The 27922-nt window shown below is 54.4% G+C and overlaps 1 protein-coding gene across 4 annotated transcripts in view; it reads left to right on the forward strand.

Annotated features, from left to right (window-relative positions):
- Positions 1-27922, forward strand: part of SH3PXD2B (SH3 and PX domains 2B) — a 98218-nt gene that overhangs the window by 15009 nt on the left and 55287 nt on the right. For all 4 annotated transcript variants that reach the window (XM_070569045.1, XM_070569044.1, XM_008509939.2 and 1 more), the window contains exons 2-3: positions 13928-14008; positions 25747-25822. In XM_070569045.1, the coding sequence (XP_070425146.1) occupies positions 13928-14008; positions 25747-25822 (157 nt within the window). The remainder of the gene's footprint in view (positions 1-13927; positions 14009-25746; positions 25823-27922) is intronic.

The raw sequence follows: 27922 nt of genomic DNA on the forward strand, positions 1-27922 counted from the left end.
GTTTCATCTGGAAAGCCTCTCCAAGTTCCACCAGCAGCATTAGCCCTTGTCCCCTCTGTACTCCCACAGTGGCTATAAAGTGCTTCCGGTGGCCTGTGGCCTGTGAGAGAATTCTAGTAATGTCTTCTCTGTTGAGTACCTACTATGTGCCAGGCACTGTGTGGGACCCTTTAGGTGTGAGCCAGGATCCATTTGACCACATATCCTGGGCTTTTCCCACCATGTCACATGCTGGCTGTGTGACCTTGGGTAAGCCAGTTACTCTTTCTGAGTCTCCAGATCCTATGACATAACATAAATGGAGCCCTTAGTGTAGTGTCCAGTCAGCCCAATAAATCTGGCCCAGTGTGCTGCTTTCATTACTTGGACAGCTTTACTACACTGCCGGTATGCCTCGCACACAGTGGGTGCTCTTGTTGGCTGCCCAGTGCTCTCCAGGCAGCCCTGTTAACACAGGAGAGGCCCCAACTTGAAATCTCCCAGCTCCATTTCTGGCATTGCCCCGGGCTCCTCCGAGGCCTGGCAGCCTTGGAGATCTGTGCGAGCCCTAAGTGCCTGCCCTGGAGGCTTTCCTAGAAAGCCAGCCTTCAGGTTGGTTTCGGCCGAGCCTGGGCTCCAGCTGCCAGCACCTCTGCTTGCCATTGGAAAGTTCCCCGTGCCGGTTTGGGCCAGATGTGTGCGAGGGTGTGTGTTGGCAGCTGGAGGCTGGGCTGTAGCTACACGCCCGAACCAGCCAGTGTTTCCACCAGTGTCAGAGTCGAGAAAAATGGAGGTGCTTGGCCCGGCCAGCCCTGGAAGTGGTTCCTGTGCCCACCAACTGGATAAGACCCAGCAGTGAGGGAAGACGGGCTCCGAGGTGTGGGCAGCCCTGTGTGCGGGCGTGTAAGGAGGGGGCAGTTGATCAGGTTTCAGCACATGACATTCCCGATTTTTCCTTTGAACATAGCTTGCCTCGAAACGGCTGAGTTGGCCCAGAGGAGACGGACTCAGTCTGAGGCTACGATGCGTCGTCTCTGTAACGGGGTTGTCAGAGATGGTGCTGGAGCTGCTTGTGGTCAGGCGGCGTGCCAAGCACCTGTTGTGCTCGTTGGATCCCTAGCCAGCCCTGTAAAGTGGGTCCTGTTATTCTCTCCACTTTACAGATGGGAGAATGGAGGCTGGGAGCCAGGAAGTGACTTGCAGAGTCACACAGCACCGTTGAGCTGTGGAGCCGAGGTTCCATCCCAGGGACTCTAGAGCCAGTGCCTGTCTTTTCCATTAAGGAGTGATTGTTATTTTTAATTTTTACCTTACGTGCGTGCAGGAAAATTCCCTTTTTTGATGTGGCGTTCTATGAGTTTTCACTCACGCATGGGTTCTTGTAACCACCAGCACAGACAGGATACAGAACGATTCCGTCACCCCCAAAGAATTCCCACGGGCTGGCCGGATCTTAAACGCAGTGGGATGCTGCTCCCACTTGGAGCTGAAGTTGCCCCTGTGGGCTTCTCTTTTTCTCCAGTGCCTGTTCAGAGAAGCCTCGGGCTGGAGCGTGGACTTTAATTCCAGGGTCAGGCCCTGTGCCTGCATTCTCCTCGGTAACAAAGCCACTTCTGTTTCTGGTGCCCTTGGCAGTTGAGCTGTTCATTCAGCCATTTCAAGAGCATTGTTACTCTCCAGACACAGAGAGCCTTGAGTGAGGTCACCTTGATTTATGACTGTGTGGCCCTGTCTTGGCGTTTTGTCTGTCTGCCTGCCTTGTGTGTCCATCTGCCTGTTTGCCTCCCACCAGACATTTCCTGAGAGCTCACTGTCACCAGGCCCTGCCTGGGAGGACTTTGGTGAACCAGACAGTCCTGGCCTCTGCCCCTTGGGGGCTCCCAGGAGAGAGGGGGTGACAGTCACGCAAACAGACCAGCACACCCAGAGAAACGTGCTGAGAGAGGGCGACCCAGGGGCTGTGGGAGCCCAGACGATGGGGGCCAGACCCCAACTTGGAGTCTCCAGCAAGGCTTCCAGAAGGAGGCGACCTCTGAGCTGACACCCGACAGTAAGGGAGGAGTCGCTCAGCAGGCAAAGGGAGAGAAGATGTTCCCGCCAGAGGCAGTGTCGTGCGTGAGCAGGGCCGGGAGGCAAGGGAGAGGCTGGCCAGGCTGGAGCCGGAGGAGGCCCCCGAAATCCCGCGACGTGCCCTTGCTGTCTTCCCAGCAAGGCCGAAAGCTTCAGGAGCACAGGGGCTTCTGTCTTCCGTGTTAACAGCCATATCCCCTGTCCTCAGAAGGGAGCCTGGGACACAGGAGGCGTTCGTCTGTATTTGCTGAATGAAAGAATGAGTGAACTGGTGTCTAAGCAGAGGTGAGAGACACGATTCAACTTTCCCTTAAGAGAGACCACTCGTCTTGCCCATCTCCCGGCGTCGTACCCTCTGCACACAGGTGCATAGCGACCCTCAGCTCCCCCAGAGCTTTCACTGCATTCACTGTGGACAAGAAACATCAGAACACAGCCCTGAACCAGAGCATCTTATCTGCCACTAACACCATGAGCACTTGTTTTTGGGCCCTGTTCCAAGCATTCACTTAATTGAAAAAATTGAAAAAAAAAGAAAAAAGAAAAATTGGCACCTGCCACCCGCGGTGTGTCACTTGCCCTGGCGCCTGAGCTGGGTGATTTCTGATGCTAATGTGGGGACAGGAAAGCTCTGGCCTGGGGCCGGCAGAGCCGAGGCCTGGCCCTAGGGAGCTGGGAGGAGGAGATAGGACCTCAGGGGCTGAAGGGCCAGGATTGAACCCAGCGTGGTCCTCGGTGGGGGGCACGTCCCTGCTCTCTGCCCGGGTTTCCTCCCCTCCGACCTGAGAGGATCCCACTTCCCCAGCAGGCATCCGTGAGGACCACAGCTCTGTTTCTAAAGCGCTCAGCACGCGGCCAGCGCAGCAGCTCGTCCCCCGGCACGGTCACTGATTTTATCTTGGGCCCCCACCCAGCTTGGTCCTGCCTCACTCTGACATCCCACGGTTGCCTCCTAGGTCTCAGAGGCATTGTGATGCTTGGTGGCATTTCTCCAGGAATAAATTTAATGTCCTTTCTCTACGAAGATAAATCTGCGCACTTCAGCTTTTCCGGTGGCGATGCTGCTCTGGGGTGTTGGGAAATCGAACGAACTCCACGGTGTTGCAATCCCAAAAAGAGGCTGGGAGTGCTGACCTACATGGGCCAGATGTCAGGCCGACGGCTGGGGAGAGCCGGCAGATCGGAACCAGAGGGATCTCGTGGTCTCCACGGGCGGCAGCAGAATCATGTTTCCCGTTAGTTCAGCCCTGGACCCGGCCGGCTGCCTCTGCTCTCTCCTGGCTCCCTCTCCCCTCCACCTCTCTCTCTTTCCCTCCCTGCCTCCTACACTCCTCAGACTGTGCTCCTCCACCTTGGGCCCGGGCAGCCTATTGCCTGAGCGGTGGATCTGGAGCCCAGCCCAGAAGCTCAGCCATGTGGGGGCTTTATTGAGGAGGGCGGGAGTCTCACCCACCTTGTGAAGTTCGTTTCTTAAACCGGGGTCTGCAGCCCCCTGGGTGCCCTCGGACGTATCCCCAGGAGTCCGCTCTGCAGGAAGTGGATTTGTCTCGATCTTGACACTGACACTCCTGCTTGATTTCAGGGCAGCACGTGCTTTCGTGTTTAGGTTGCTTTGGCTGCCAAGCAGGACGGCCTTCGTTACCCTGGGCTGAGGACTCGCTGCAGAACCTGTGTGGCCCGTGAGCAGAGGCCGCAGCCCCTCGGTGGGCTGCATGAGAGAGTTTTTCCTCCCTTCACCTATCAGGGGCCCTGCTGTTTCTCAGAGTGAGGGACAGTGTTCTGGAGCGGAGCTCCCACGTCCTCAGCACCTCCCAGAGGAGCCCGGGGTCTGGCTCCAGCTCTCCTCCCTGCTGTCTGCGTGGCCTGGCACGTCCCTTCCCTGCTCTGACCTCATATCCCCAGCTATAAAATAAGGGATGGTCTAGAGCACGTTTTTCAAATATTTTAAAGTCTTGGAAGCCCCCGCTGTTGGCCTGAAGCCGGGAAGGGGGGCGGTGGGCCCTGGAGGAGCCCAGGTCCTGTCAGAAGGTTCCACTGATGGTTGCCGTGTGGCAGTGTGGACCCACGAGGTCTGGCAGGAAGACCTGCAGCCTGCTGGGTCACACCCTCTCCCATATATAGAAGAGCTAAAAGTGGCACTGCCTGGTGGAAACCAGGGTGGAGAGCCCAGAGACCCACCCACCTCACCAGGATCCCGGGGCTTCTTGCAGGCCAATTTGACCACTGGCCTAATCATTTCTAAGAACTTTCCGGATTTAAAGTTGTCTGGGCATGCCATTGTGCAAGAGGCTCAGAGGAGCATGAGGATCTTGCAAGGAAATTTGGACACTCTCATAGAAGTGGAAAGAGGCCACAGTGGCGCATGCAACCCTTAGCAAGTTGCTACCCCTCTTGGCCCCTCCATATCCCCATTTATGAAATGGAGGGGTTGATCCAGGCGAGCCAAGTTTGGAGCACACATCCTACCAGTCTCCAGGGCCCACGGCAGACATTGCTAATGGATCACAGAACTCTGTCTTGCTGATGCTCCTTTCTCACAGCCCCAGCCCCACTGGTGCCCTCTCTTCAGATGCTTCCTTCCATCTCCCAGGTCATTCCAGGCCGCTCACTGGCGTTCTAGAGCCAGGAGACAGCTTCCAACTTGAGAAATGTGAGCTCATTGGCCTGTAAACAAGAGAGCTCCAGATAGAGTGCGAATGGCAAGGAAGTCCACTGGAACAGCCTGCCCTCATACTCCATCCTCCCTCTGGCACCATTGCAATGTCTGACATAGCCACAAAGCCCTGTGCTCTTAATTCAGTGTCGTTCTTCAAATTGACTCACTGTTTTACTTACATTATTTTTTAAGGGAAGCTTCAGCTGTCTACCATAAATGGAAAACCAGTAGCACTGGCTAGAAATAGAAGGAAACGAAATACAAAGGAAAGAGAAAATCGGTGTGTTAAGTTCTTCCTGCTGGTGGTGTTGCCTTCTGGAAGGAAGGAGCCCAGTGTGTCTTTGGTGGGGGGGTGCTCAGCAGCCCTCATTGCCACCACTCTGAGCCAGCCAGGAAGGCAAGGCAACGGCAGAGGCTCGCTTTCTCACTGTGGGGTTCCCCCAGTTAAGCGCTGAGTCCCTAAAACCAGCTCGGGAACCCCCAGCTCCTGCATACCTTGAGACGCAGTGATCTAAGGAAAGACTACACTTTGAAAAGCCCTTGGACCAGACCCTTCCTTGCCCCCGCCCCCAAGCCCTCCCTGAAAATCAAACCGCTGGCCCCTGCCAGCAGGACCACAGTGTAATCGCTTTGTCATGTGACCGGTGCGGCAGCCACACCCCTTCTAATTAATTCCAGCCGGGGCTTTCAGCTGGCTTCTTTGCCAACCCCAGAAACCGCACTAAATAGGTCTGCAAAGCAAAGGGAGATCAGAGGATGTTCCCTCTGCTCGGAGATTTTATCCACGGGGCAGAAACACCCTCTCATGTTTGCGAGTCCACGTGATAAAGCATATGAGTTCACAGTGCTCCCGAGGCGGAGGGCAGCTGTTTGCTATCACCCTGCCCTGGGGACCACGTGCGCTGAGTTCTGAGGCCTTTCCAGAGCTGCGGCCCTGGGGAGATTGGGCCATGGGCCTGCAGGGATGGGGCATGCCGGTTAACCGGGGTGCTGGGGGCTCGCCAAGGCGCTCCGCCTGTTTCTGGCCCACCGCTCAGCCTTGCCCAGCCCCGGCTACTTGTGTTTTTCAAAGGCCTCTGAGCTTTGTTTCGGTTTAAATCTTTTTTCGTGGACCAAATGACCTCTTGGCCGTCGTCACTTGGAAATGGGACCTAAATTCCTGTGTGCTTTACGGGGGTGCTCCTGGCACTGGGAGTCCACACCCCACTGGCCTGGGTTAGACCTGCCGAGGGAGGTGAGGGTCAAGGGTCAGGAAGCAGTCACCGAACATTCTCAAGTCCCAGCTGTGAGCAGAGATTCTGACCAATGTAGACCCCATTTCTGGAGCTTTAAGAAAAATCTCATTCAGTCTTCACAATGGTGTGTGATAAGGGAGGGACAAGCATCCTTACCCCCATCTTTCAGAGAACACAGAGGCTCAAAGAGGCAAAGGACTCATTGTGACTCCCAGAGCGAGGTTGGGGCTAAGGCCCCATCTGCTCACCCCCAGCTTCCTCCCACCCCACATCCCACCTGGGCCAGTAGGTGCACCGTGACCTGGAAGGATGTTCCAGAGGGATGGCCCAGAACCGAACTTGTCCCTCTTTAGCACAGAGTTCTTCTAGTTGCACAAAAACCTTCTTCATGCCAAAAAGGGAGTTAACTGGCAGGCCCAGGCTCATGTCATGCGTCACGGGCGGGCAGGCGGGTGGGCCCTGGAAACGGGAATGGAGTGCTGGCCAGAGCTGCACGGGCTCTCCCTGCCCCTCCCCCTCTGTGCCTCTCCCTCGTGGGTCCCTCTCTGCAGCCCGCATGTCTGTCACAAGTGTGCAGGAGGCTTGGGCAGCAGCCGTCCTCACAGATGGAGCCGACATGCTCAGATCTGACTCCACTTCCCTAGAGAGAACCTGATGGGCTGGGCATGGGTCAGGAACCATCCCTGGGCCAGGCAGCTGTGGCCATGGGCCAGGCAGGACAAGTGGTACTTCTCAAGCGTGGGGTCCATAGATGGACTCTCGGCATCTGCCTGAGGGCTCTTTTCCTTTTCTGTCTTCTAAAAGCAATCTAAGTTGAAGGAAAGTGGCTTCTGGAGGCCCCAGGACAGGCTGATCCTCAGAGGGCAAGCTTGCTGTGGCACAGGCTACAAGACACCTAACGCCGTCCACAAGCCGATGGGGTTCTTCGTCCTCTCTATGGCCACTCCTGGCAAGATCGGAGTGGCCTGGGGCTCCCAGGGATGGTCCTCAATCCTAATAGAGGAGGAAAGGCCAGGGCAGGTGAAGCCCTGGCACCAAGCAGGCTCATGGCTGTATGGGCACCTGACATTTGGGCCAGATATGTGGATCCCCTCCCTACAGACACCCATGGGATGGGGACAGGGCCCTAACACCTGCAGCTAGGAATCCTGTTCCCCAAGCTCAGGCGAGCTGGGCCTATGTCCCCAGGGCCATGGAGGGGCAGTCCCACTGCCCCTCAGGGGCCCAGGAAAGACAGTGGAAGAGGCAGGGCTGTTGGGAGGTGGGGGGTGGGGCCAGGTGGTGGGCTGTGGGAGGCTCACCTGTAGAGGCAGTGAGTGGGGTAGAGGTCTCCCCAGCTTATGTCCCTGCGTTTAGTGCATAGTGATGATGACGATGATGATGGCTTCTCTTTATGGTACATTTACCGGGTACCAGGCACCATGCTGAGTGCTTGACACACGTGTTCTCATTTCAACTCTGAGGTTGGTACTAGTGTGATCTGTCACCATCTCTGTTTTTTACAGAGGAGGACACTGAGTCACAGAGAGGTTAACCCACTCTCCCAAGACCACACAGCTAGTTGAGGTGGAAGCAGAGGCTGAGTCCAGGCTGTCTTAACCCCTAAACCCGGCAGCCTCTGGCTGGCACCCAGGAACAGCTAGGAGAACGGGCATCTCCCGCTGGCCTGAGGTCCAGCCGTGGCCCAGCTGCTGGTGGGGGGCATGAGTCCCTGGTGCAGCAAGGCCATCAGGTTAGAGGTGACCTGGGCCAGAGTAGCTGGTGACCTCCGGCAAGTCACTGCACTTCTGCCTCCATCCCTCACTGGGAAGCGTGGAAAGAGGCAGCCTGGCCTGCAGGCTTGTGGATTTGAGGGAGACCAAGGCTAGCCGTCCGACCCCCTCTACCCCAGCGCTTCTGGCCCGGGTAGCACGGAGCTCTGGTGGAAAACCGGGCCCTGGGGGGTCTGGACTTTGTGAATCATGGAGGCCCTGTGCTGAGTTGTATGAGAAGGGATTTCCATGGTGGTGAATTCCAGTTTACAGCCTCCTGCCTTAAAGGGAGAAGGAAGAAACCCTTGAGGCCCTCAGACGCCAGTGTGGTCCCTGTGCTTCCTCATTCCCAGGGGAGGGAGTCCCAGCTGCGCCCTGAGACTCTCAGCTCTGGGCTGAGGGGCCGGGGGAGGGGTTGCGGTGAAGGAGGGCGCAGAGAGGACGGGAAAGCGGGGACCCGAGAGATCCTCCAGACTCCAGTCTGTGAGGGCTTGACCTCCTGGCCTCTCAGTTTCTTCCTCATTTTCTTACGAAACAGATTTTCCATTGTGCTCGGTGCTGGGCATACAGTGACTAAGACAGGCACACTCTCTGCCCTCACGAAACAGAACCCAGTGGGAAAGCAGACACTCATCAGTTACATTAAAATGTAATCGACTTTGTGATGGGAAGTGGGTGCTGAGCAGCAGGGAGACTGACCATAATGTTGGTGGGGAGGGAGCAGTCAGGGAGGGCTTGCTGGAGGAAGCAGCATTCAAGCTCTGCCCTGTTAGTAGACTTAAAGAACATCCTACCTTCTGGATTTGCCTGATTGTTTCCTTATGCTGTCATTTAGCTTGTTTCTCTTCCTCCTGTATTTCCTATAGATTGGAACTTGGGTCAAGAGGATTGAGATTCAGTTTGAACGTTTTGGTGACAATACTTGACAAGAGAGTTTGTATACTTCTGAGTTTGCATCACCTTGAGGGCCACAGAGTGTCTGATTGTCCCTCATTCTATTGGTGATGCTGGGTTTGATCACCTGCCTACGGTTTTGACTGCCAAATCTCCACATTGAAGTGGTACCTTTGTCTCTTTGCTGGGAAGGTAATCCTCGGGGTGACGCTTTCACACCGTGGGACTATCCTGTTCCCCAACAACCCCTCACCCAGTGGCTCAGCGTCCATCCGGGATCTGTCCAGAGTGGCTGTGCCATCTTGCTTTCCCACCAGCCATGTATGAGAGTTCCAGTGGCCCCACATTTTTGCCAGCTCTTGTTGTTGTCAGTACTTTTAATTTTAGCCATTCTAACAGATGCGTGGTGATGTCTCCTCATGGTTTCAGTTGCCTTTCTCCGATGGCTAATGGACATCTTCTCATGTGCTTATTTGCCGTCCCTCTACCCTCTTTGAGGAAACGTCTGTTCGGATCTTTTTGCCATCTTGTAATCGGGCTCGTTGTTTCCTTACTTTTGAGTTTTGAGAGTTTTTTATTACTATATTCTGGATTTAAGTTTTTTCTTGGATACGCAGTGCATGTTTTGAGGGCTATACCATGGAGAAAGTTCTAGTGGTATTTCCAGGGAACTTGATGTGGGCTATGTAAATATCTGCAGAAAATCTGGTGTTTTCTTTAAATTATTTTTTTAGGTTGTGTTAAAATATACCTAATTATAAATTTTACCGTTTCAGCCATTTTTAAGTGTGCAGTTCAGTGGCATTAAGTACATTCACATTGTTGTTGTGCAGCCATCACCACCATCCACCTCCAGAAGTTTTTTCATCTTCCCAAACTGAAACTCCTTACCTCCCACATCCCCTCCCACAACCCTTGGGAACCACCGTTCTCCTTTCTGTCTCTATGAACTTGAGTCCTCTAGGAACCTCGTATAAGTGAAATCATACAGTATTTGTCCTTTTGTGGCTGGCTTATTTCACTTAACATAATGTCCGCAAGGTCCATCCCTGTTGTAACATATGTCAGAATTTTCTTCCTTTTTAAGACTGGATAATAATCCATTGTATGGGTATGCCACGTTTTGTTTATTTCATCCACGATGGTCACTTGGATTGCTTCCACCTTTTGGCCGCTGTGAGTAATGCTGCCATGAAGAAGTCTGCTTTTAATTCCTTCACGCCAGGCCACTGAGTATTACCTGGGTTTGGGATACAATCTAAAAGCCAAGGTCTGGTGTGTTAGGATTGTTTTGGTTGCAAGTAACGGAAAGTAACTCAAACTGGCTTAAACGAGAAAGAGAAGGCTTTGGCTTGTGTCCGTGAAATGTCCGAGATATTGGATCCGAGGCTTCAAATGATGTCACAGGACTCAGCCCCTCTCTCCCTCTTAGCTTTGCTGGCTTCTCTTGGTGGGGAGTACTCCCAGCTAGCCATTGCCCTGGGGGAAAGGGTCTGTCCCTGATGTCCCAGAATTGAGTCTCATTGGCCCTGCTTGGGTCACGTGCCCGTCCCTGAACCATGTTGTGACCAGAGACAGGCAGGGGAGGGAGAGGAGTGATCCTCCAGGGAAATCAGGTGATATTATCAAAGGGAGAAAGGGGGACCAGCTAAGCAGGGATATGGGACAACTGCTAGGAAGGAAAAACGAACTTTGTGCACCTCGTGTGCCAGGCGTTGGGCAAGGCCCGTGTATGTTAGTTCTTGTGATGAATCCTCAAGAGAGATTACTGTCCCCGTTTTAGAGAGCAGGACACTGTGGCCAGAGAGGTCAGTGCCTTGTGAGTCTCAGCCCGCAGTGGGGCTGGCGTTAGAACCCGGTGCATGTGCTCGCTCACCTGCCCCCAAACCCTGGGCCAGGCCGAGGTCCGGCCTTGGGACAATTCTCATTAAAAAGTGAGCTCTGTGCCTAAAAATGCAGGCAATAAATTGTGTTCAGAGGTTGCTTCTTCCAATAAACCAATTAGTCCTGCTGCAGAGTCCTTGTACTGTACGTACAGAACTTTAAAAACTGTAAACAAGAGATCAAGAATGAATTGTGTAAGCAGAATTTTTTTTCCATTTATGGAAAAATGCTTTTTGTTGGTTTTAAGAAAAAATAAAATCTTTGAGGCTCTTCCTTTCTTTTTCTCTTGTTTTTTGACCCACATCAGCATTATTCTTGATGGATCATCATGCAGACTTTGCTTACACATCCCCCACTGCCTGGACCTTTGGTCTGTATTTTCTGGGTCTCAGTTTACCCATCTGGAAGGTGGGCCATTGGACTGGCTGAGTTCCGTGGTCCCTTTCAGTGGTGGAAAGGCCTCTTTACTGGTGTCCCTGCTCCTCTTCAAACCATTTTCCACACAGGAGCCCAAGGGATTTATATTGATATTTTTTAAAACATACATTACATGATGTCCCGCACCTTCCACTACCCCTTAAAACTCTTTAAGAGAACGAAATCCAGCTCCTCACTGGGGCCCACAGGCCCCTCCCAGTGTGGCTGCTGCCTGCCTCCCGTGCCCCCCACCTCCCTCCAGCTCCTCAGACACGCTGCACTTGATCCTCACTTCCCTTCCCGCTGCAACAGCCTTTCCTCACCTCTCCTCCCGGCCGGCTCCTCATCCTTCAGTCTCCTCTCGAAGGTTGCTGCCTCAGATGGGCCTCCCCTTCAGGAACACCCGACGCCCCCGACTTTCCCTGTCGCGCCATCACGGCAGCCCTGGGGTCCCTCCTGAGCACTTCCTGTGACTGAGGATTGGATTTGTACTTGCTTGTCTGCCGGTTTCTCGCCCATCTTCCAGCTCTCCGGGGGCAGGGGCCGGGTCCGTCTTTCTCCTCGTTGCATCCCAGAATGTAGCAGAGGGCCTGGCACACAGAGGTGCTCAACAAATGTTGCAGAGGGAAGGGAGGAAGGAAGTAATGGAGCCATTCACACTCCCCATGCTGGCGTCTTGAAGCAGAGTTGAAGTCTTCTTATTAATAAAACTAACAACTATTCAGGTGGCTTTGGAGACATAGCCGTTTTTGCTGGGAAATCACCTTTTCGAGGAGCTCTGCCTCCTAAAGGATGCCTTGGCCTGTTCTTTGGCTCCGTGAGGTGCCCAGGAGCGGCGAGCACAAACAAGGGAGACTGGTGGGCCACGGTGCCCCATCCCTGGTGTGGAAATTGCGTGTTTTGTGAACAGGGGTAGGGTGAGCACTGGGGGAGCAGAGTGCGGGCTGCTGGGACGTCTTGAGCTTTCCTCTGTGCCAGGCAAGGAGCGCTGCCGTCTGTAATCGTCACATCACTGTGCGAGATGGGCTTGATGATCCCATTTTACAGATAAGGAAACTGAGGCTCCAGGAGTTAGGAAATTGCGTGAGTCTAGAGCTGCTTGACTCCAGGGCTCAAGTTCCTTCCTCCCTGCCACGCTTCGTGGAAATGAAACCCGTATTGGATTGGGAGAGGTCATTCCTGGGGAAATCCTTGGCCTGGCGTTCCAGGGCACCTCCCATCTTCTCCGGATTTGTCTTTCCGTTTTTTAGCTCTTCTCACGTAGGGAACCTTCCCCCGTGAGTCCCTGATGTTCACGCTGGGCTCTGGCTCCAGCCCGCCATGGCCGCCTGTTTCTGTGTCGAATGAGGGTGACCTAGAGACTCTGGCTGAAATCCTTTGGAAACCACTGCCAGCTGTAATCCCCCGTCTCCCCGTGTTGTGGTCTTTGCTCCGTCCCCCACCACCCACGGTCTCTCCCTTCCTCTCCTGCTCTCTAAATCTACGTGTCCTTCAGGGTTCACCAGATGCCTCCAAGGTCCGGGCCCCCTTCCTGTGCCAGTAAGGACTAAATTACATGTGTCAGAAACCCCACTTAAATTGGCTTCAAAAATACTTTGAGTGTGGGTGTGACCCAAGACTGATTGGCGCAGGAAACTGGCTGGATCTGGGGTAGGCTGAGCGTCAAGCAGAGCTGGACCTGAGGGTCAGACTGTGTCGTCAGGAATCTACTGATGGGGCCTCCTTCTCAGGCGGGCCCTCCCGAGAGAGGATGAGGTGCCCCGCAGCTCCGCGTCCCCGTCCTGACAGCTGGCCACCTCACGGAAAGAGAGCTTCTCTTTCTCAAGGGTGGGGCAGAAGTCCCAGGGCTGCCTCCTGCTGGCTCTGATTGGCCTGGCGCAAGTCACCTGCTCACTCCTCAGCCAGTCAGCGTGGAGGATGAACGGTACCCGCCCCCTGTATCTAAGGGGCTTTATGAGGTGGGGAAGGAGGTTCCCAGGAGAAAAGTCGAGGCGCTTTGGTTGAAAAGAAGGGTAATCAGTACTGGGCAAAAGATAACCGATGTCCACTGCCCACGTGTTGTCTTCATTTGTGTGTGTGTTGTCTCTCCAGCCAACCCTCGGCCCTTGGAGGGCAGGGACCCTACCCGTGTCCCCTCGTGGCCTCTAACAACACTGAGCCCCTCGTGTCTGTGCAGCATTTCTCTGTTCCAAAGAGCTTTCACATATATATCTTTTAATTGTCAAACCATCGTATAACAACAGATCATTTGTGCCAGCCGGGCGTGGTTATGGGGCGCTGATCACTTAGCCTTTGAGTGTCCACGTGGTGTCCAGGGCCACCGGAGTCCCCAGCCAGGTTCTCTGACTTCCTGCTGCCGCCTCAGTTTGCCCGAATTCATCATCAGTGTTTTATTTTCTGTGTGTGCCGTGACTTGTGACGAAGGTTGGAAACATGGCCCTGTGGTTTGTAAAGTGTTTCCCCATCCTCATTCTCGTCAGATCCTCACGCTGCCCTGGGAGGCAGAGGAAACGAACGCTGCTGCCCAGTTTACGATGGAGAAATTGGCACTCAGAGGGAGAAAATGACTTGGCCTGGGCCTGACTACAGGAAATGGTGTCATGGCTTAGCTTATGAAAATATGAGAGGACTCAGAGCTGCAGGTCCCCGTGACTTCTGGCAAAAGTCAAAATTTTAAGAATGACCAGCAAAATAGCCAGCCTGGTGACTCTCTGAATTGAGTGGGGAACAAGAAATCCTTCCACTGCTGGAGACAACAGCACCTGCTGAGATGAGCAGGGGGCTGACACTTCCTTGTACTTGATTTCGTTTAATGCTTTGCACAACTCTCAGAGATGGGGGTTATTACCCAATTTTATTATGGAGGAAGCTGAGGCTCAGAGAGAGCAGGTAACCTGTCCAAAGTCACACAGCTGGTTGGTGGCAGAGCTGAGATTCAAACCCAGGTCTGTCTGACTCTGAACCTGGTGCTGTGCTGCCACATCCTGGAGATGGAAAGGCCCCCTTGTGTTAAAGCCCGTCTCCTCTGTCCCTCTCCACAGGTCTACATCATCCGGGTCACGTGGTCCAGCGGCTCCACCGAGGCCATTTACCGGCGCTACAGCAAGTTCTTCGACCTCCAGGTAAGGATTTGGGGTCTGCAGGGAACTGCAGGGTGGGAAAGAGTTTGTTAGGCCTTGCTTTCCATTTTGACGTCAGAGCCCAGACCCTCCCCCACAGTGGATGTGCAGCATTCTATTTTATTCTCTAGACTTACAAATGACCTCCACGTGCGCTTCAGCAGCACTGATACCAAGACTAAAATGATGTGCGGAAGATTAGCAGGGCCCCCCCCCGCGCAAGGTGACACGCAAATTTGTGGAGCCTTCCATATTTGAAAAAATAAGATGTCCATCACTTTGGGGCATAAGGAATGTGCTTTGTCGCTCTATGCCTTGGCATTCAGTGTTTCCCCAGTGAAGGAAGGGCTGCTTGCTGACTGCTCCGGAATGGAGGGTTTCTGGAAGTGTTTCTCTGTGGCCTTGGAGGTGGATCTCGAGCTCGTGTCGTGAGCCACGATCGTGTTTGCAGGGAGCTGCGTTTGTCGAGCGTGTTGAGGATTCTCGGGCCGTTCGGCGCTGCATTCGGCCCCATGTCTCCCGCTCGCCTCGACCTCCTCCCCCGGCAGCCTCCACACTCTGGAGTGCCTGCCCTGCTCGGAGGGCACCAGGCCCGCCCTCTCCCAGAGGACTTTGGCCCTGCCCTTCCTTGCCTGGAACACGCCCATGTGCCCTCCTAACCCGCCCGTTGGCACAGGTGCTTCCTGCTGCCCCTCAGACTCTCATCCTCTGGGTCTGACTTTGATCCAGCGAGGCCTCCTCTCCAGGACCCCACAGCTCGTGTGTCCCTGTCCTGACTCGATATGAAAGTTGTCTGCTGGTCTCTCTCCCCCTCTACACCGAGGCTCTCTGGGAAGGACCCACGTCTCCATCATCCTCTCTCTCCTTAATGTTTTATTCAAGGGCACAGTGTGTGTCCAGTCAGGGTTTGGTGAATGAATGAATGAACGAACTGACAACCACCCTGAGCGCTGCCAGTCTCCCAGGGAGCCAGGCCAAATGCAGACAGCCCCGTGTAAGCCCGTCCCCACTAGAGTAAAAGAAGTCTAAACCCTGGGGCGGTAGCTTTCTCCTGACTGACCAAGGGCCAGCAACTCAAAGCAAGTGTGTCTGCGTGAGAAGCCACAGTGCCTGGTGTGGCCTGGCAGAGGTCTTTAGAAAACATGGGCCACGGGAGATGGGAACTCGCCCAGCTTCCCGAACCCGTGAGTCCTCCCTGCGCATGGTGAGGGGCTCACGTCACATTGCAGGCCAACACAGGGCTTCATCCTGAGATGGCTGTCTTCCTTTCCTCCTTGTACCCGTTAGGATGCTTCAGCTGCTTCAGTTGATAGAAACCCAGCTCAAACTGGCTTAAGTAAACAGGGGGATTTTTTTGGCTGGTGTAACTGAATATCCCGGAGAAGAAAACTTGTGGGCTTCAGGCACAGCTTGATCCAGAGGGTTTTCCCACCAGTGTCCTCTCACCCAGTTCCTTCCTCTCGTTCTGCATTCCTCTTTCCATGGTGTTTGGCTTTATCCTCAGGTCCCGCTTGGTTACAAAATACTCTGGGCTCAGACTCAGCAGGAAAGAGTGAAAGGTCATTTCCCAGAAGTCCCAACAAAGAGGGTGTTGTGTTTCCTAGGCTTATCTCTAAGCCAGTCAATATGGTTGAGGAATGTGTTGGCCAGTGGGCTTATCTGGGTCCCCGCTCTGCCCCTGGAGTCAGGGGTGGAGGGAATGGCTGTGATGGGATGAAAGTAGATGTTGCTGGATGGGAGAAGACAGCCCTGCCCTCCCACACCGCCTCTTCGCCTCACATGTTCTCCCTGAGAGTTGAGTGATGTTCACCACAGGCATCCTCGCTTGTACGGGCCTAGTCTGTTCCTGAAAATGTGGAACAGGGGATTTTCAGAGCCTGTGTTCCATTATTTCAAAGGTGGAGGGGAGATGACAGTGCCCTGCTACCCGACTTCCCTAATACCACTAAGACAGTCACTAACCCGTCTCAGCCGCCAGCTTAACGGCCTGCCGAGTCTGCATCAGAGAAAGCGGTTGAGACACCAGTCACCTGTTTAACATGTGAGGACCTCATCAGGGATGTTTTGTGTTCGCTCTGCAGCAGACTCAGACAGCATCGTGTGCAGATTGTGGTGTTCTTCTGGTCCGCAGCAGACGGGTGCTGGATGTGAACACACAGGAGGCTCTGTGTTAACGATGCTCAGACGCCATCCGCAGTGGGCTTGGCAGGAGCAGGCACGGGGGCTGGGAAAGGGCTGACCCCTGCGGGAAAGGAAGGGAAGGTGGCAGAGGTAACGGCCAGCACTTTAAACGCCGTGGCGGGAGGCACAGTCCTGTGCGAGGATGACCGAGGTCCCTGGGCCTCTTCCCCAGATGCCCGGGCGATCCGAGCAGACCCATCACAGCAGGTCTTCAGGTCCGAGAGGGATGTGGTGGACGTTTCATGATCTGCTGGCCGGACTGCGTCGCTGAGGGTCTGCGCAGGGAGGCCACCTGTGTGTTGCCTTCAGAGGCCTCTTGCCTGCCTGATGTCCCCCAGGAAGGAAGCCGGGGGGAGCAGTGGCAGGCGTGATTGCCCTCCTAGGGGTTATTGACACCATGGAGCACACGCCCGCTCGGGAGCTTAGAGAGGAGTGGGGCGGATGGATGGGAGGCAGCAGGTGTGCCCTGTGGAACCCAGAGTGGGATAAGCAGCCAGCCTCACGGGGCCCAGAACTGACAACACTGTGGCCCCCCAGAGGCCCAGCGGCTCCAGGCCGTGCATCGTTGTGGCCGTCAGCATCTCCCATCGAGCCTGCTTCCTTTTCCTGCCAGCTTCTCTGGACCAGCCTCCACCACTTGCCCATTGGCCCCCACCCCCACGGGATCCCCAAACAGCACTTTTGGTCCCCAAGTTGAAGTGCCCTTTGCTGTCGTCCATGCACTGGCATTTCTGGGTACCGATTCCAGGCTCGAGGAGAGAGAACCTGGTGGTCGGTCCTGGTCGGAGTCTACCCCAAGCCTGTCGGCTGTGGCCAGAGGACTGGGGATCGGGGGTCGTGAGGACAACAGCATCTGGAGGGGTGAGTTCTACAGGAAGGGAGTGGGGAGGGGGTCCTGGAAGCGCGGATGCAGGTGCTAGTTGCGGCCATTTTGTAGTGCGTGGCCCAGGCTGTGTGGCAGGAGTGTGAGTGTCGCCGAGCTCTCTGTTGCAGCCTAGCCCAGGCTTCAGACCTTGACTTCTGGGGTTAGACGGACCTGGGCTCAAATCTCAGCTTTGCCTTTTCAGGTCTCGGCTCTATGTCCCCTCTGTGTGTTTCTGAGCCTCAGTTTCCCCATCTGCCTATTAAGAACGGAAGCACTTTCCTCCTGGGTCTGTCGTGACAGTTAAATGAGTTGTGCCTCGCTCAGCCAGCACACTAGCTGTCATCTGCTGTCCCTCTGCTCAGATGGGGCTCTCCGAGGTGACATCGTTGGGGGGCACTTGAGCCAAGGTTGGGTCACGGGGCTCCCTGGCCCACGGCCTGATTTCCTCCACTCTCCTCCTCTGACTCCACTTTCTTATTTCTACCAGAGCCTAAAGTGAGGTTTTCTTGCCCACTGAGTACGATTGGCAATAATTGGGGGTTTGCTAGGACGTAAATAGCTCCTGAGGCTCCCCTCCTGTAACATGGTCGTCTGAAGACAGAGTTCCAGGCTGCTCTAAAGAGCCGCAGGCGGGCGGCTGGCGTGGGGAGTCGGGGATTCCAGGGTCCCACTCTCCTGGAAGTGGCCGCCCCTGTGCCCCAGTGAGGGGCTGGAAGAGGGCAGGGCGAGACCCCACCGGCCAGCCAGCTGTCCCGGGGCCAGGCGAGGAGACCAGCCCACCGCCTGCGACACCCTAAAGTGAGGTGATTTCATGACCCACTCCCTCCCTCCTGCCTGGCAGGTAGCCCGGGTGTTTTCACAAGGAACTTGGCTCACAGGGTGTGGGGAGGCTGAGCTCTCATGGAGGAACAGCTAGGCCAGTGTGGCGTAATGGAAAAAGCCGCAGACTCAGGAGACTTGGGGCCCTGCCACCTGTGATGGGTGGCCTTGGGCACACCCCTTAACCCCTCTGTGCCAGTTGTCCTCATCAGTAACATGGAGGTGATGATAATAGAAACAGTTGGCCTTCCTGGAGCACTGGCTGTGAAACGTCTAGATGTAATGACTTATTTAATCCTCATTTCAAGCTTATCGGATTATACAGATGAAGAAACCCAGGCTCAGAGAGGTTAAGTCATTTGCCCAAGGTCACACAGCTAGTGAGTGTCAGAACAAGGATTTGAAGCTGGGCAGGTGACACTAGAGTCCACAGTGTTAGCCACTCTGCTGTCCAGTGCTCCTCTCTCTAGTGGCTACTTTACAAGGTTCCTATGGAGTTAAAAGTGATGATATGTGGCAAGAAGAGGCAAACCCCTAGAGACAGGAAGCGGATGAGTGGTTGCCAGGGGCTGAGGAGGGGGCAAGAAGGAGAGACTGCTGATGGGTGCTGGGTATCTTGTTGGGTAATGAAAATGTCCTGGAATTAGATAGTGGTCATGGTTGCACACCCCTGTGGATATACTGAAAACCATTGAGTTGTATACTTTAAAAGGGCAAATTTTATGGTATGTGAAATATATCTCAATTTCTTTTTTTGAAAAAGTGACAATGTGTGTGAGAGCAGTTTCTGGGCTGTCAAGCCTGGAGCAAATGGCAGCTGTTGGGGTTGTTGATGGCGTGGGCTGCTGCTAGGAGTTGGCATGAAGATTGGAGCAGGAGATGATGCCAGTTTAATAGAGTGGTTAAGATCCTGGGCTTTCATCCAAATCCTGCCACTTACTGGCTGTGAGATCTTGTTTAGTCAGAACTGTTTTAGTCGCAGGTGACAGAAACACAGTCAAGATGGATTATTCAAAAGGAACATTGATTAGCTAAATGCAGCTGAGGAGACCCAGGGTACTTGGCTTCAGGTGTGGCTGGATCTAGGGGCCACAGTGTCAACATGGACCTGCCTTTCTCCACTTTTTGGCTTTTGTGAAAATTAATAAAAGAAGCCTTAACTAAACTGGAGTCAGGAAGCCTGTAGGGGGAGCTCTCAGGCCCTGTCACATATGTCAGTCACACCAAACAGCAAGGGAGGCGTGCTTGCATCTCAACAGGACGTATGTAAAACTGCTTTACTACTGAAGGAAGATTTCTCCCCCACCTAGCAACAGCCCAGCCACTGAGAGACACCGCAGCTCAGCCGGTGAAGGGCTATTGCCTCCTTCAATTGCCATTTCCCGTCCCCACTCCAACTTCCCTCCTTAAAGGCAGCTCCCCGCTTTGTTGTCTGGCTTTGCCTCTGGTTTGCCAGAACGTGCACATCCGAATTGCGATGCTTTTGGCTGTTCCCAAATAAACTCATTTCGAGGGTAAAGTAACAGGCAGAGTTGCTCTTAAGCTGACACTTTCTCTGCCTCGGGGGTGGGGGGGTGTTGTCTGGGGTGGCAGCCACAGCTCCAGGCTGTGTCCACCAGCTCAGCTCGGTGACTTCAGGGAGAGGCGGATACTGAACAGTTTAAGCTGAGTGTCCTTGGTTCCTCTTGGGTTGGTGGCCGGGCCAGTCAGGGCCAGCCCGGGGCTTGGAGCAGAACCAGCATCACGCCGATGGGTGTGGATGGACAGAGAAGGAGAGGCCCCAGAGGAGACCAGAGAACTGCTGCCAAAGTGAGGAGACAGCCTGTAGGTGGCAGAAAGCAGTGAACGTCCCCTCGGGCAGAGGAAGCATCTGCAGAGAGGCCACCTGGGCAGAAGGAACGGGCATGACTCAGGCTCCTGAGGGGGAAGGACTCACGGTCACCAGCAGGAGGGCCCCCTTTATGACAGCTCACCGTCCGCTGTGATTTCCTGACTCTCTTGTCCTGGAAAAGCGGGACCCTGATAGTCGTGCCCACCACTGCTGCTGAACATCTGGCCTCGTGTGTCACTCGCATGAGGGTGCAGGCAAGAGAGCTCTGGGGTCGGGATGGGAAGACCTGGCGTCAGGCCCCAGCCCTCTGTCTTACCAGCTGTGTGGCCTTGGGCAGGCCACTCAACCTCTCTGAACTCCCTGTCTGCCCTAGCCTGGGCTCACACTGAAGAGCCCGTCAGTGTGGCGGAGGGAGCTGGCATCCAAGCCGGGCGCTGGAGATGACGAGAATGTCGCTCGAGCTGAGGGGCAGCGACTCCGGAAACGTGGTTTGGCTGAGTGACGGAGTGACAACATTGGTGACCGTTCACTGAAATGCGCCCGGTGCTATTTCGCATGCTGTCTCGTGCAGTCCTCATAGAAGCGTGAAGTCACTCAGAAGCTCAGAGAGGCAGGGCCACATCCCGGAAGGCAGCGTGGCTGGGACTGGAGCCTGGTGTGGCCAGTGTGAGACCCGGGCTGCTCACAGCTGCGCCCCCGCCGCCTTGAGCCCCAGCGCTGCCCTCGAGCCTGTGTCATCGAGGATGGTCTTCCCGCCCCGAGTTCTGTGTCTGGCCGCCCTTTGGGTCCTTCTGGCGCCTGCCGTCGGGCGTGGGCAGTCTGTCCTGCGGAGGCTGCTGGAGCGGAGCGTGGCCCTTCCCAGACAGGCCGCTGCGCCTTGCGGCCTTTGCCCTCTGAGCCTTCCCACTGGTTCTTCGTGTCCCCTAGGCCGAGGCCCATGGCCGTCACTGGAGGGAGGGCGACCCACACAGGAGCACAGCTGAGCATCTGCTGAGCCAGACCCCAGGTGTTCAGAGAGGGGTCTTGTCCCCACCCGGGAGGTCAGGCAGGGCTTGCTTTCTGGAGGAGGGGACTTCTAAGGAGCGTCTTGACAGAGAGTCAGGAGCTGACCCGCCCACAGGATGGGGAAGGGCATCCACGCAGAGGAGCCCGCGTGTGCAGAGGCGAGAAGGAGCAGGACTCTGCGCTGGCATCTGGCAAGTTGCGAGGGCAGGCGGCGCAGGCCACTGGGCCTCACTGCCCAGCCGGGAGCTCTCGGGAGAAGCGTCAGCCACGTGTCCTGTAAGCAGGGATGCTCTGTGCTCTGGGGTCCCAGAGAGGGCTGCTGCTAGGCACAGGGGCTTTCGGGGGAGCTGTGTTCTAGACGCGGCCCGTCTCTGAGCTGAAACCCAGCTGGAGGTAGTGTCTTGATCTGCACCTTTGTTTCTCGGTGTAGAAGGTTACTGATGTCCAGAGACAGAAGAGGCTGTCCCAGGTCACACAGCAAAAGCCCACGGCACTTACCTTTGGGGGCTGTCTGCTCAGAAGCCCCCACACTCCACCACAGAAGCCAAAGGGAGGAGAGTGTTTGTCCTGTCTTTTCGGGGGCAGGAATGGGGGGCAGAACTGAGGAGTTCTCATGTCCCAGGCAGGCTTTGCAGCTGGAAAGGCTCCCCAGTGAGATCCCAGCCCATGCCTGGCTGGGGATGCTACCACCCGCATCCACACACCGCCTCTGCTGGACCGTCAGGCGCGCTCTGTCCCTCGGATGTTAACTTCTGAGACTGGGGTGTGCCCTCACAGGTTGTACCTGCTTGGTGGAATATTGTTTTCCTTCTGTCTGATAAGCTATGGCCATATCAATGGCGTGTATCTGAGAAAGCACGGTAGTTGCCTTTTTCCACACACTTGGCAATTCTCTATTTGTAAAATAGAAAGAGGCAAGATTTCGCTGGTCAGTAGTGTCTCCACCCCAGTCCAGGCCCTGCTGTTACCGCCTGGAGCATAATTTCTCCTGTCCTAGGCGGTGGCTGACCAGACCAGTTAACCACTTTTTTCATTCATTTGTTCATTCGTTGATTCATTCATTCTTTGCACAAATTTGTACCGTGTGCCTACTGTGTACCAGTGAGGAGGTGGTGGGGCAGGCCAGAAGGCAGGCAGACCAGTAAGGGAGTTGGGCTAAAAAAGAACTCTGACCTGGCCTGTGGAGGGGCAGTAACGATGAGAGAAGTGGACAGACAGGAGAGATGGCAGACTCCAAGTGGTGTATCCACCAGGACACCAGGGCATGCTGACATTTAGGCATACCAGCTCATTGAGGGGACAGTCCCCAAAGACAGCCAACCACATATGGAGAGCAGGCCCAGGGATGTTGTCATGTCCTGCTCAGAGGACCACGTGGCTTCCCACCAGCCTGCGGCTGCCCGTGACAATCCCCCTGGCCCTTCTGCACGGCCTGCCTTGGCTGTCCTGGGGCTGGGCTTCTGTGAGGCTGAGGGAGGCGAGCCCTCCCCGCGCAGTCTGCCACTAACAGGAACCACGTGTGGACCTCCAGGCCCGCTTCCACGGTGTGCCTTGGACAGCTGTGTCCTTTCCCTCCGCCACAAGCTGATGTCTTGAGAACTGCTGATGGAGTGTTCTCTCATTCCCCTTGGAGGCTTGTGATGTGGCAGCTTGACGTGGCTCCCTGTCCCTTCCCGCCCTGCAGGCTGACTCATTCTCCGCACCCTGAGCACCACTGCCTTTATTATCTGGGGGACGGGCGTGGACTTGCCAGTTTGCAAGGATAACGGCTGCCGTTGGATTTGCCCACCATGCCTCTGGTCCTGCTGCTGCAGACAGCCTGGGTCTGGGGTCCCCACCGAGGGTCTGGAACGTTGCCTATGTCTGCCTCAAAGCCTGTGGGTGCCAAGTGTGACAGTTCTCTGAGTAGAAGCAGCTTGTGGCCTGTGAACCTGGACCCACTAAGACCAAAAGCAGAATAGCCCACAGGCCTTTGATCGCCTGTGCTTCGAATAGCAGTCTTACAGATGCCGTACCGTTGATAGAATGGTTAGAAAATGAAATAAAACTGGAGATGGCTAAAAGAGGAGGATGGGTACCACGTCCAGCGCTGCACTGTCCCACATGGTGGCCACTAGTCACATGAGGCTACTTAAACGTAAATGTAAGTTAAATAAAAATTTCAGTTCCTCAGTCTCAGGAGCCACATTTCACGTGCTCAGTGGGCACCCAGGGCCAGTGGCTACCATAAGGCACAGGGCAGGTACACAATGTTTCCATTGCTGCAGGAAGTTCCGTCGGGCGGCCCAGCACGGCCACTGCGGGGGCTTGGGTGGGCTGAGGAGTTTGCCAGCCTTAGAACACAACCTCACGATGGAATGTGATCCAGCTGTAAAAAGGAAGGACATTCTGACACACGCTACAACATGGGTGAAGCTTGAGGACATCATGCTTAGCGAAATAAGCCAGCCACAGAAGGACAGTTGTGGTTCCGCTTCTGTGTGGTGCCTAGAACCGTCAGACTGGCACGGATGGGAAGTGGGACGGCGGTTGCCGGGGCTGGGGGGGGGAATGGGGAGTTAATGGGTATAGGTTTCGGTTTGGGGTGATGAAGAGATTCTGGGGACGGATGGTGGTGATGCTTGCACAACAATGTGAACGTTCAATACCACTTAATTGTACGCTTAAAATGGTAAATTTTATACTATGTATATTTACCACAATTTTAAAAACCACAACAGCCTCACAAACTGCTAAAAATGATTCCCAAATAACTTTGAGAATAACGTGTTCATTATGGGCAGAGTGCGAGGAGGGGGCGTTTCTGGTTGAACACCTGTATGCCCCCCAAAAGGTCGCGTTCAGTGCTTGTTCACGCAGGCTCCCTGCTGAGCAGCCCATGCTCCTCCGTCTGCGGGCAGTGAGTCAGGCTCCACGGGTGAGGGGTCTGGCCGAGGACACACGGCCAGCCTGAGGAAGCGTCAGGATTTGACCCCAGGGGTGCCGTCTGTGACTAGACCTTGCAGCATTCAAACCTAAGCCTGCTGCCTCAAATTAATGAATAACACTCGGGGAGACACTTGAGCTCTTTGGGCCACACTTATCTGGGTAGAGACAAGTCAGGACAAGAGGCGAGAGAGTAACTTTCTACATTAGCAGTGCAGACCCCCAGCAGGATGGAAAATACGGCTCTGGTGGGGCCTCTTCAGCCAGTGTGTCCACCCAGACAGGCTCAGGGGGACCAGGAGAAGGGAACAGGCAGGCTAGGATGCACAGAGTACTGGTGCATACCTGTTTTTTTAAAAATTCCCTGGGGCTGGCCCAGCAGTGCAGTGGTTAAGTTCACACATTCTGCTTCGGCGGCCTGGGGTTCACCAGTGTGGATCCCCAGTGCAGACATGGCACCACTTGGTAAGCTGTGCTGTGGCAGGCGTCCCACATATAACGTGGAGGAAGATGGGCACGGATGTTAGCTCAGGGCCAGTCTTCCTTAGCAAAAAGAGGAGGATTGGCACATGTTAGCTCAGGGCCAGTCTTCCTCCAAAAAAAAATTCCCTTTAGGGGCTAGCACAGTGGCATAGTGGTTGAGTTCACACACTCCTCTTTGTTGGCCTCGGGTTCTCAAGTTCACATCCCGGACATGGACCTACATGCCGCTTATCAAGCCACGCTGTGACAGCATCCCACATAAAATGGAAGAAGACTGGCACAGATGTTAGCTCAGGGCCAATCTTGCTCACCAAAAAAAGTAAATAAAGGTTCCCTTTAATGGTGTTTCAGCATTGTCTGAAATAAAATTGAGAAGGAAAAAGAAGATAGTGTTAGGCAAAGCCTATAAATCTCCTCAAGACTGTGCGGCTGAAGCTGATTAATCACCTGCTTTTAGAAAGAAGGAAAGCTCTTCACCTGAGCGTGGAGGCGTACATGTACCTCGTCCCAAGCTGATGTTTCCCGTTCATGTGACACTGCGAAGCCACCTGGGAGAGCGGTACTAGGCAGAGAGAATGGGATTTAGATGAAAATCCTTGAGCTGGCTGGACCCTGCTCAGCTGTGCCACCTCGGGCAGTTCCCTGGCCCTCTCTGCTCCCCCGTTTCCCCGTCTGTGACTGGGGATCGTCCATCTATTTCACAAGGTTATCATGAAGGTCAGATAAAACCGTGTGTATGAGAAGGCTCGTTAACTGTAAACCCAAGCAGGTGTCAGTAGTGGTTACTAATTATTGTTTAATATTAGCAATATGAATATTATTAATCAGGGAACTTAGCAAAGTCTGAAGCTGCGTTATGACTCCACAGCCCGGCTTAATCCATAAAGAAACGCTGCCAGTTGGTATCATCATGGCCAGCTAAAAGGGGAGGCCCAAGGTGTGTCACTTTCCCAAGACCACAGGTATCGTATCAGATATTTTCCATTAATTCCTTAAGACATCAGAGAGGCATTTCTTGCCCTGGTGAGGCTTTTTGTCCTGGGTACTCAGCCCCTGTTCTTCCTCTGTCCCCACAGCAACCTCTGAGGGTGTTGCCTACGCCACCCTGTTATGGTCAGTTCACTGTTCAGGCTCTCTCGAGACCGTGAGTCTTTGTTGCCATACCCCGTGCGCCAGCACAGAGCTGTCTGTTGAGCCAACCTGGGGAATTCTGCGTGGGGCGGGGCTGTGATCATGTCATGGGCGTGGACCTGACCGGATTAATGGAGTCCAAGGGTTTGTTCCTTCATACAACCTGGCAGTTCTTAGGAACAGGGTGGCCTGCTGTCCAGGAGTTCTGGTGGCTCTCGGGGTGTTGGTCATATTTCAGGTCGTGTGGCTGGACCCCCGGGGAGACTGAGCATGGTCTCTCTCAGCTCCGAGCCTTCACCAGGCCAGCAACCGTGGGCACAAAGAATTGCTTTCAGGGAGTAGGCCCCATTGACGTTGGCTTCTCTGTTAGTTTGGGTTTCTGAAAAGCTGAACTGTGATCTTTTGTATACAAATTACATAGTTCACGTAATTCCTTTAAAATGTCAGAGACGCATTTATCATATTAAAGGCTTTCATTTTTGCTATTCTCCCCCTGTTTAGATGCAGATGTTGGACAAATTTCCCATGGAAGGAGGACAGAAGGACCCCAAACAGCGGATCATTCCTTTTCTGCCAGGTGGGTGAGACGTGCTCGCAGACGGGGCCGCCGGGGGTCCAGGCCAGCTCCCAGGTCTCTCAGCTCATCCTCCTCGAGGCATTGCCCCAGTGACCACCGTCTCAGTCATTTGTAGAAATTAGTGCCTAAGAAGATGAGCTTCAGGGTTAGATGCTACACGGTTTACTTGCTGTATGACCTTAGGCAAGACACTTCACCTCTGGGAGCCTTAGTTTCTCCTGTCTCTAAAATGGGAATAGTCGGAGCTCACGAAGTTTGGTGGTGAGTGGCATGTATGATTATGCCTGCTGTATTAGTTTTCTTTCGCTGTGTAACAAATTACCACCGAGTTAGCAGCTTAAGACAGCACCCGTTTGCTTTCTCTCAGTTCTGTTGGTCAGATGTCCAGGCAGGCTCAGCAGGGTTCTCTGTCTGGGGTCTCACAAGGCCAAAGGCAAGATCAGGGCTGGGCTGGGCTCCTCTCCGGAGTGTTTGGGGAAGAAGTGCTTCCAGCCTCCTTCAGGCTGTTGGCAGAATTCAGCTCCTTGCAGCTGCAGAGTCGAGATACCTCTCTCCTTGCTGACAGTCAGCCGGGGACCGCTTCGGCTTCCAGAAGCTGCCCACGCTCCTTATCCGTCTTCAGGCTGCAGTGGGGCGTTGCATCTTTCTTGTGCTTTGAATCTCCCTGACGTCCCCTTCTGCCTTCAGTCAGGGAAAGCTGTTTGCTTTTAAGGGCTTATGCACTTACGATGTGCCCACCTGGCCAATCGCGGAGCATCTCCCTCTCTTACAGGGAACTGTGGCGTATAATATAAGGTGATCCCAGGAGCAGGATCTCATCAGAGCACGGGCTCTGCGGATGAGGGCGGGACATCTTTGGAGGGCCATTTCAGAAATTGTGCCTGCCTGCCTGCCTCCCACAGCTCCAAACCCGTCTGAATGTCGGGCACCACTCCAGGCCTGTGGAGCAGTTAATGCCGTGATGGCTGGTCCTTGCCCGCAGGACATTGTGTCCCTTCCCCCCCAAAAAAAACTTCCTAACAAAGGATACCATCAGGGCTTCAGCTCAAAACAATGAGTGACCCAAACCAGTGTTACTTCTTAACGTAGTAATAGCTACCATTTGTGGGATGTCTACTGTGGGCCGGTCGCTGGGCCGAGTGCCTTTCATCTATTACCTCGTTTAGTCCTCAGAACCGCCCTGCAGGGTAGACATTACTATACCCATTTCACAGATGAAGAAATTGAGGCACAGAGAAATGGTAATTGCTTGCACAAATGGCAGATCTGGGATTCAAACACATGTGTGGCTTCGGGCCTGAAGTCAGATGGCCCTCGCTCAAATCCCACTGCCCCTGCTCATCCAGCCTGTTACCTCGGGTAAACTACTTAAGCACACCACGTTTCATATCTTTGTTTCAAATTGCGGATAGTAATGGTACTTAAATGATAGAGTTGTCATGAGGATTAGATGAGTGCCTGGCGCATAACTAGCAGCAGTGCAGGACTCACTGTTATTTTCATGCAGAGATATTCAGCAAATTGACCATCACCCTACATCACAGATATTTAGAGCTGGAAGGGCCTTTCAGGTCTTTTCCACTTTGCAGACGAGGGAGCAGGCCCAGAGATGGGGAGACTCCCTGGGTCGCACAGGAGCCCGCTGTCTCCTCCCCGACTCCACGGATCCTCGATCAGCACATCAGCCAGGTGTTGTCATCACCGAGCGGGTTTAGAGACAGGGTGGATGTATTTGCCAGGCCCCCATCTACTCGGAGAATCATTTGCCTAAAAAAGCTAATGTTTTTAGTTCTTCCACGGGGAAAGTGTGCAATTGCACTGGAATTTTTTCCTATTGGAGAAAACCCAGTGTGCCAGCTGCAACAGCCAAATATCAGTGCTCCAGAGCACGAGCTTTGGAGTCAAACAGACCCAGCCCCGTGACGTCAGGCAGCTGACATCCCCCCACCCTGAGCCTCGGTTTCCACATCTGCTAAATGGGACAGTGACCCCTGTGTCACTGGCTTTTCTCCCTGGCCTTGAGTAGGTTCTCAGGAAAGGCAAACACAGGGTCCCAGGACATTCCTTGGACTTGCTTGGTACTTCGTATCGTGGAGTCAT

The sequence above is a fragment of the Equus przewalskii genome, chromosome 13 (assembly GCF_037783145.1).
Source record: "Equus przewalskii isolate Varuska chromosome 13, EquPr2, whole genome shotgun sequence".
Taxonomy (NCBI): Eukaryota; Metazoa; Chordata; class Mammalia; order Perissodactyla; family Equidae; genus Equus; species Equus przewalskii.